Source organism: Thalassophryne amazonica, chromosome 15 (assembly GCF_902500255.1).
Source record: "Thalassophryne amazonica chromosome 15, fThaAma1.1, whole genome shotgun sequence".
In the NCBI taxonomy this organism is placed as follows: Eukaryota; Metazoa; Chordata; class Actinopteri; order Batrachoidiformes; family Batrachoididae; genus Thalassophryne; species Thalassophryne amazonica.
Window position 1 is genome coordinate 29,862,397 of NC_047117.1, and position 9,282 is coordinate 29,871,678.

The window sequence follows — 9,282 nt, forward strand, 5'->3', positions numbered from 1 at the left end:
CAGAAACAGAAAATCATAGCAAATATAATAATGGCATACCAGGGGGAACCTATCCTAGCAGTCTTTGCGCAAGAGGGTGTACAATTTGAACAGAACATTTCCATCTTTTTTGCAAACTCTACTACCATCTGTCCCTCTGCATCCCTCTCCTTGATACCACATTTGCTCATCACTGCATCAAGAAAAGTCATTCATCAATAGCTGATATAACCACATGGACGAGGGACAACATATACTGCCTTCAAGACATCTTTCTCAGGGACGTCCCATGCATTTTTCAACAAAACGATGCAAAACCACATTCTGCACACATTACAAAAGGCATGGCAGCAGAAGCATAGGGTATGGGTAGAGGAATGTGAATTTCTGAAAGGGGGGATGCAATTTTGACAATCCCGTGATTTTCCACACCTTAAGATATATTGGGGGCAAGAATGGGACAAAATAAAACCCGAAAAGCATCACTGATTGAGAAAAAATGGCAGTATTATGAAGTGGTAAATAGCATCCCAACTTTTTTGAAATGTGTTGCAGGTCTTAAATGCAAGTATGGATGTATATTAAATTAAGTTGGCCACCCAAAACATGAAATATAATGGGTTCACACACTCTGCAATGACATAAAAGTCAAAGTAAATGCAAGAATCCCTCCCAGACAGTGAGGGGCACACTTCACACACATGTTGGGCAGCCTTCTGTAACTATGGCGTAACTTATAAATTACATTTGGGGAACCATGAGCATGTGCTTAATACACCAAACTTTAAGCCCAATACTGAATCATGAGTTTACTTTACTATGAGTGACAGTGCTTTACAATTATTGGTCACTTTATGTGAAATAACCCCTTTAAAAAAAAACAAACAAACCCTTCAATACTATGTCAAAGGATACAAAATACAAAAGTACTGATCATGAATTTTATTGTCTCACAGTATGTAGCTGAAATCAGGGCACTTGTCTTCCCCCTCATAACTTTTTTTTCCCACTGGTTGTCACATTTTGAGTCTCAGACTTCTGCACCACAGTCAGTGTATCTCTCTTTTCAATTTTCCTGAGTTGTTTCTTCTTCATCCTCTTGATCTTCGCTGTATTGCGAATCTGTGACAGATATGATAAGAGAAAGCAGACAGGAAGCTACATAAATGCCCCACCATAGAGACTAACCGGTACTGTCATTTTGACTAATTTTTCTTAAAATGTAAACTAAACACAACAATCTCTGCTTCACCCCAAACTCTATGGAAAAATTAAATTCCACCAGAACTGTGTAGAATGAATTACAATAGTTAAAAGAAAAAAATGTTAGTTATCAGTTAGTTAACCTAGAACTGCTCAGTGACTGAAAAAACTTTTCAAAATGTGCATGCGAACAGAACATACCACTTGCACAATCTCTGCTTTGCGTTCATTCTCAGCACGCCGTTTCAAGTTGTCTTCCCGCCTTTTCTTCTTTTCCTAAAACAACAAACAGGAAATAAACAAACAATGCGGAAACACTAGTGACTGTACATGTAACAGACAAAACCTGCCCGATGACACCCATTCTCTATTTCGCAGTTGTGAATCCTGCGCCATCTCACAGCCCGTGACTTAACGCGAGAGGTCGGCTTCAGCACCTCGTCAAGTATGGACAACAAGACAGCATCTGGGCACAGCAGAAGTTCATCACAGGTCCTACACCTCTTCTAGATAATTTGGGAGAACGTGTCATCATAATCGCCCATGAACTCGCTGAATCGACACCATCTACATCCTCGCTAGCCATTGTTTACATGTCTTTGAAACACCAGAACTCTGCTGACACCGTGGTGCATTCTGGGAAACACAGGAGGATTATGGGAAACGTTAAAGAAGTGAATAGCTTTTCTACACAGACCCAGAACAGCCGGTTACAAAGCCCATACCAGGGTCTGTCTAAATCACATCAATCCCATAAATGGATAAAGAGGTGTAGCGTGGGTTACTCAGTGTGTGACAAAAGAAGCCAGAACAGGCCCCTCTCTTCAAGTCTGAACCAGCTAAGTTAACAGGCCAACTTCAGTTTGGCTGTTAAGTATTTTTGGAGACTGTACAGTGATTCTCAGAATGGTTTGCTTTGGTGTGAACATAAAATCGTGGATTAACGGGACCTAATAGATGAAGCTGCTGAAAGTGTCAATGCTGTTAGCATACAATATTAAATCAATGTCTCAAATGATACGTCAGGAAATTTCATCACACAACAATCCATATTATTCAGGTGTCTCACAAAATGCTGAAAAGGACAGACACAGCCCTCCACGACAGCGAACAACTGCATCATGTGGCCTCTGAACAAGCAAAGCTATGAGAGCTAGAAGCGCTCAGCTCAGCAGCTGTCACTCAAGGTGCCGACGCGCCTAATTACCCTGAACTTTATACATCCTGAACTAAGAAGTTGGAAAAAAATATCTATAAACCCATACAGTTGTCATGAAGGGGAAAACCACTTATAGAGACTAAAACAGTGCCTTGTGTCAGGCTGTAAACATGTTTATTTCTGCTCTAAAGTTGGACATTTTAACATGGACCCTACTGATTTTTGCAGCCAGCCTCAAGTGGCCAGTCAAGGAACTAGGGAAGGTGATGCTCTAGTGGTTAAGTGTTGGGCTTGAGACCAGAAGATCCTCGGTTCAAATCCCAGCCTGACCGGAAAATCACTAAGGGTCCTCGGGCAAGATCCTTAATACCCTAGTTGCTCCCGGTGTGTAGTGAGTACCTTGTATGGCAGCACCCTGACATCAGGGTGAATGTGAGGCATTATTTTGAAAGCGCTTTGACTGTCTGATGCAGATGGAAAAGCGCTATATAAATGCAGTCCATTTACCATTTATTTACCATTTCTTCGGGGTGGGCTTCATCCAAGACCACTGAAGCTCACTGCTTGGGAAACAATGATTTCTGATGGTCAACAAATGTACAGCACATACAGCATTTTCTTACCTCTTCCTTTCTGGCTTGCTCCTCTTTTAACTGTAGTGCATATTTTTTCACCAGCTCCTTCTCACGCTTTGCTGCCATCTTTTTTTCCCATGAAGAGCACAACGACTTATCTCTTACCACTGCAGAAAACCTACAAGACAAAAACCACACCCCCTCTAAACAGATGACAAGTTCTAACAGTGGGTGTTACTGGAGAGTATCCTACACTGAGCTCTGTGCTGTTGGGTGTTTTGCAGTCAAAATATAATATCAACCAATGGAAGGAGGGAAAATGTAAACCTATTGCTCTTTGTGTCTTTTCTTTTTTTAGCCATTAGACATATAAAAGCACAAAAGGGATGAAGAGAACCTTCACTTGAGTAGGATAGATTTATCTTCACAGTCAAGCACTCTTTTTCACACAAACATTTGTAGTTTAATGTTTTCTGTGTGCAGTTGAAGGTCGCTTCACTACATTTCAGGTGAACTGAGTTCTGTCAACATCATGTTCATTCTGTCACTTGAACAAGTTTCAGGGATCTGCAAACGTTAATGCACTACATTAAGTTTGCCACAGAACAGTAATTACATACAGTGCACCTGGAAAGGATTCACAGTGCTTCACTTTTTCCACAGTTGACAGTGCATGTCAGAGCACAAACCAAGCATGAAGTCAAAGGAATTGTCTGTAGACCTCCGAGGCAGGACTCTCTTGAGGCACAAATCTGGGGAAGGGTACAGAAATGTTTGTGTTGCTTTGAAGGTCCCAATGAGCACAGTGGCATCCATCATCTGTAAATGGAAGGAGTTCAGATCCACCAGGACCTTTCCTAGAGCTGGCCACCTGTCTAAACTGAGTGATCGGGGAAGAAGGTCCTTAGTCAGGGAGGTGACCAAGAACCTGATGGTCACTCTGTCAGGAGATCCTTCCAGAAGGACAACCATCTCTGGTCTGATGAGACAAAGACTGAACACTTTGGTGTGTAAATGCCAGGTGTCATGTTTGGAGGAAACCAGGCACCATCCCTACAGTGAATCGTGGTGACAGCATCATGCTGTGGGGATGTTTTCCAGCAGAAGGAACTGGGAGACTAGTCAGGATTGAGTGAAAGATAAATGCAGCAATGTGCAGAGACATCCTGGATGAAAACCTGCTCCAGAGCACTCTTGACCTCAGACTGGGGTGACGATTAATTTTTCAGCAGGACAATGACTCTAAGCACACAGCCAAGATATCAAAGGAGTGTCTTCAGGACAACTCTGTGAACGTTCTTGAGTGGCCCAGCCAGAGCCCAGACCTGAATCCAATTGAACATCTCTGGAGAGATCTGAAAATGGCTGAGCAGTGACACTCCTCATCCAACCTGACAGAGCTTGAGAGGTGCTGCAAAGAGGAATGGGCAAAACTGCCCAAAGATAGGTGCGCCAAGGTTAATCATCATAGTCAAGAAGACTTGAGGCTGTAATTGCTGCCAAAGGTGCATCAATAAAAATACTGAGCAAAGGGTGTGAATACTTACGTACGTGTGATTTCTTAGGTTTTTTTTTTATTTATTACTATTTTCAATATATTTCCAAAAAAAAAAAAAAAATGTATTTCATGTCGTCATTATGGGGTGTTGTGAGTAGAATTTTTAGGGAAAAAATTAATTTACTCCATTTTTTAAAAAAGGCTATAACATAAAATGTGGAAAAAGTGAAGCACTGTTAATCCTTTCCAGATGTACTGTATTAATAAAGCTTGATTATAACAGAAACAGGTTAGCCCTTGCGTATCGCGACAGACTTGTAGAAGATGACCGCAAACCTTTAGGACAAATTCTTTAAACATAATCTGGACAAATATTAGCACTTGATCTGCAATGAGTTCATCTTGAAAGCCTAATGTTCAAGTCCGTAGCACACTTCCTCGCATCACAGATTCAATGAATGAATATTTTTTTTTACCTATTTAATAAGTAAACCACAGCTGGCTTTGATGTGGAATATTTTGTAAAATATGACATGAGCAGAGCATCCAATGATACACAGCCAAAGTGTCTATTGTAGTGCCAACAAATACTGAAATTAAAGCTCTAAAACTGTAAGTTTTCCCATCTGAAAGATCGCCACTGACTGTGTATATACATAAAACCACAAATCACACTAATGTTCCGCCCTTTTAAGTTCACTTTATAGGCTTTTTGTTCAGATATTTTACAGCAGTGTTATATACAATTGCAATTTTATTTTTGTTCACATGTTTCCAGAGTCTATGATTATCTTAATTATTATTGCTGTGTTGCTCATATCTATTGGCTTAGCTATCCATGCGTAGCTGAATTGGTATACTGAACTTCTGTTGGTACGTAGCATCTCTGCCATTGATTAATATAAGTCACGTGATCATAAGGCCTAGTTAAAAATAATGAAGCCAAAGTGTGACATAACCATCAAAATTTAAAAGTGGTCTTTTTTGTAAAATGTTATTTTAGGTAAGGTTATATATCAAAGTTTCAATATTTCTATTGGTCTCATTTCAGTCATTGCTAGAGATTATCAGTGCATATATACTACAATGTGCTAGAGCGTAACGTTTGCGACAACAGTTGGCGGTATCTTCTTTAGTCTGCAGAAGCCTGAAACAAAGAAATTCTGTCCATTAGTTCCTGGTATTATTGAACAAGTAATACAATTATTCTATTGAAGCAAACTAGGGGATATAGCTAAGGTTTTAACACAAATCGACTTATTCTCAGTGTTACGCTTGCGACAGCTTTACCTTGCTTTAGAAACATGATGTTTTTTTTCTAGGAAATGACATTTCTACCTTTACAAAAATGTATTACTGTATGTTAATATGAAGCCCAAACAAACAAACTGACAAAATACAAGATTATTTCTTTAACATTCAACTTTAAATGATAATGCTAAATACTGATGAAAAAAGTGCTATTTTTGGGGTAAATTTCGTGCATATCTCTGGAACCGTGCGGAATTTTTCCATGAAATTTACCTGTCAAAGAGACTATAGGCAACTCGCAGATAAATCTGGATGGTGCTAAATAAAAAAATTGCTTGTTCATGACAAATGCAATGCAAATCAGCAGTTAGGCTTCATTATTTTTGAACTAGGCCATAAGGCTACGTACTTTTATTTTATATGTTTTATTTTTGTAAATTTGTGTTTTTAATGTTAAGCACTTTGGACATCAGTCGGTGCTGTAAAGCACTTTATAAATAAATGTTGATTGATTGATTCCTAAACTACGTTAACCACCACTAATCCTATCCATAACAATAGCCCCTAACAATAACATGGTTGTGCTATGTGCGAATGGATTTTGGGATTATAAATACGGCTACGTACAAACAGCCACTTCCTTATCAATTTATGGACCACAATGAAAATAACTGCTTGCACTTTGTTATCCATTTATTAGAATATCACTGTACATTATGTACAGTGTCACTGTAATAATAAATAAATCTTAATTAAACTTACTTCCACCATAAGTTGCCACTTGTGCATAGACACACCACTGAGTTCATTCATGATGAGTTTGTTGATGTCTTATAGTTTTCTAGTGATTTTCCCCATTATGTCTTTTCAAGTACTGGTCTTCTGACTTAAATAATGGGTCTCATTGACTTCTATTAATTGTTGTTAATAGTTTTAACATAAAATTTAAGGTCAGAAGACCAGTACTTGAAAAGACAGTCTCAACAGCCCTCCCCTGCCTTCACTGCGCAATGCGTCATTCGGAGCGTCAGCAGCGATTCATCGATCATCAGTTTCTGCTTAAAACTGACTTTAGAATGATGTAAGAGGCTTAACTTTGTCATCTGATGGTTAATACGAGTGAAGCGCTGCGAAGCTCGCTCTACGGTAGAAGGAAGCACAAACCGGAAATGACACAAAAATTCAGCCCCGGTGGAGAAAAAGCCACAAACCGGCAGACAACATTGTCGTAAAAAGCCACAAACCGACAGTAACGAACACAGAAATTATAAAGAGCAGTAGACACTGCCTTGGTTGCTGAGGTGCAAGAAATACGGCCACCATCTTGGAGCGGTTATCAGTGATTTTATCACAAGGCACAGTGAAGGTTTGATTTTATAATATTTTCTTTTTAATCTTTCTAACGTAATAGCTGAAAGGTTTTAGCCATGCTCATGCTCCACCAAAGCATTTACTAAAAAAAAAAAATATAAAAAAAAATAAGTCTGAAGGACCTAAATGACATGGTGAGATTCCCCTTCATAGATTTGGGTGTAGAGTCAGAGTCAGGCGTGCTGCTGTGGCGCTCTGATAGCTCCCCCATCTTTTATTATGAAATAATGCTGAATTTATGCGGAAATGATTGTTGCACAAAAGCTTCAGATATCTGTCGCTGAGATAGATGATGACTGGAGTGCAGTTTTAAGCAGAAGCCAAACGATTATCATCGCTGCCGATGCTCCGAAATGACGCACGCGCACTGAAGGCAGGGGGACCGTTCAGACTGCGAACTATGCCAAACGCGCGTTGCATTATGCATCCTGAAAGCTCCCTGAAGTTAAACTTTACCTTTGTTTGTTGCGGTTCTTCCACACTCTTCCTGATTTAGGTTTGCCGAGAGAAATAATTAGATTTGGTTTCCCCAGTGACACCAGACGCGGTTTTTTGTTTGGTGTGGGACCAAGCTGAGCAGAGGTTGTCTTGGGCTGAGCCGGTGTCATTTCGGACAGAGCTGGTGTCGGTTCGGGCTCAAACAGAGGACAGTCTCCGCTGCCATTGGGCTTCTCCGTGTCTGCAGCAGGTTCTGAAGCTCCGTACTGTTCCTCAGCAGAAGCGCCATGTTTGGCCTCAGACTCCTCTTGGCTGATCACTGACCTCCTGCTTGCTGTTCTCCGTGGAGCTGCTACCGGAGCTCCTAACCTAAGACCGCTACGAGTCCGTCTACTGTCCGCCGGTGGATCCTGTAAGTTCTCGTCAACGTGGTCGGCCTGTAATACAGCTGCCTGCCTCTTCGACATGTCAAATTAATTACGAGCACCGTATTATTCCAAAACACACTTATTCTTTACCCACGTGTAGACAGGCTTACTTCCGCCTTCTTCCTGGTCGCCGTCTTCTTCTTCTTAATGATTTCCGGCAGGCTATACGCTAAACAAGCGTAATGCTGCCCCATCCGGTCAACATGAACTTATACTTTATATACAGAATATTTTATGTTCTGACGTAGAAGTTGGTGGAGCGAAACCTTATAACAACTCTATCCGTCAAATGCGAATTCTGTCCGGAGGAAAAAATAGACTGATTTGAGAAGGTTGTTAACCCAATCTCTGAAATCGTCTTCTTTGGCGTTTACCGGCAGCCGGCATCCTTTTTTTGGTGCATTGCTGCCACCTGCTGCATCAGTCCATTACAGTTGTACTAAATCCTCAACTTCAATTTCAATTTATTTCATTTATATCAATCAATCAATCAATCAATTTTATTTATATAGCGCCAAATCACAACAAACAGTTGCCCCAAGGCGCTTTATATTGTAAGGCAAGGCCATACAATAATTACGGAAAAACCCCAACGGTCAAAACGACCCCCTGTAAGCAAGCACTTGGCGACAGTGGGAAGGAAAAACTCCCTTTTAACAGGAAGAAACATCCAGCAGAACCAGGCTCAGGGAGGGGCAGTCTTCTGCTGGGACTGGTTGGGGCTGAGGGAGAGAACCAGGAAAAAGACATGCTGTGGAGGGGAGCAGAGATCAGTCACTAATGATTAAATGCAGAGTGGTGCATACAGAGCAAAAAGAGAAAGAAACACTCACTCCATCATGGGAACCCCCCAGCAGTCTAAGTCTATAGCAGCATAACTAAGGGATGGTTCAGGGTCACCTGATCCAGCCCTAACTATAAGCTTTAGCAAAAAGGAAAGTTTTAAGCCTAATCTTAAAAGTAGAGAGGGTGTCTGTCTCCCTGATCTGAATTGGGAGCTGGTTCCACAGGAGAGGAGCCTGAAAGCTGAAGGCTCTGCCTCCCATTCTACTCTTACAAACCCTAGGAACTACAAGTAAGCCTGCAGTCTGAGAGCGAAGCGCTCTATTGGGGTGATATGGTACTATGAGGTCCCTAAGATAAGATGGGACCTGATTATTCAAAACCTTATAAGTAAGAAGAATAATTTTAAATTCTATTCTAGAATTAACAGGAAGCCAATGAAGAGAGGCCAATATGGGTGAGATATGCTCTCTCCTTCTAGTCCCCGTTAGTACTCTAGCTGCAGCATTTTGAATTAACTGAAGGCTTTTCAGGGAACTTTTAGGACAACCTGATAATAATGAATTACAATAGTCCAGCCTAGAGGAAATAAATGCA

The 9,282-nt window shown here is 40.8% G+C and overlaps 1 protein-coding gene across 1 annotated transcript; it reads right to left on the bottom strand.

The window, feature by feature from the left end:
• Positions 1–901: 901 nt before the first annotated feature.
• On the bottom strand, positions 902–8,043 carry ccdc86 (coiled-coil domain containing 86). Its single transcript, XM_034188815.1, has 4 exons — positions 7,493–8,043; positions 2,965–3,094; positions 1,384–1,458; positions 902–1,101 (listed from the first exon to the last, which is right to left on the bottom strand). The coding sequence occupies exons 1-4, from the start codon at positions 7,939–7,941 to the stop codon at positions 970–972; spliced, it is 786 nt and encodes a 261-aa protein (XP_034044706.1). The 5' UTR covers positions 7,942–8,043; the 3' UTR covers positions 902–969.
• Between the last annotated feature and the right edge of the window lie 1,239 nt (positions 8,044–9,282).

Excerpts from the sequence above, each read along its gene's own strand:
- ccdc86 (XM_034188815.1), bottom strand. The coding sequence starts at position 7,941 with ATGTCGAAGAGGCAGGCAGCTGTATTACAGGCCGACCACGTTGACGAG. Across the intron at positions 3,095-7,492 it reads AAGAACCGCAACAAACAAAG|GTTTTCTGCAGTGGTAAGAG; the intron begins GTAAAGTTTAAC and ends TTTGTCTTGTAG. Across the intron at positions 1,459-2,964 it reads AGCAAGCCAGAAAGGAAGAG|GAAAAGAAGAAAAGGCGGGA; the intron begins GTAAGAAAATGC and ends TTGTTGTTTTAG.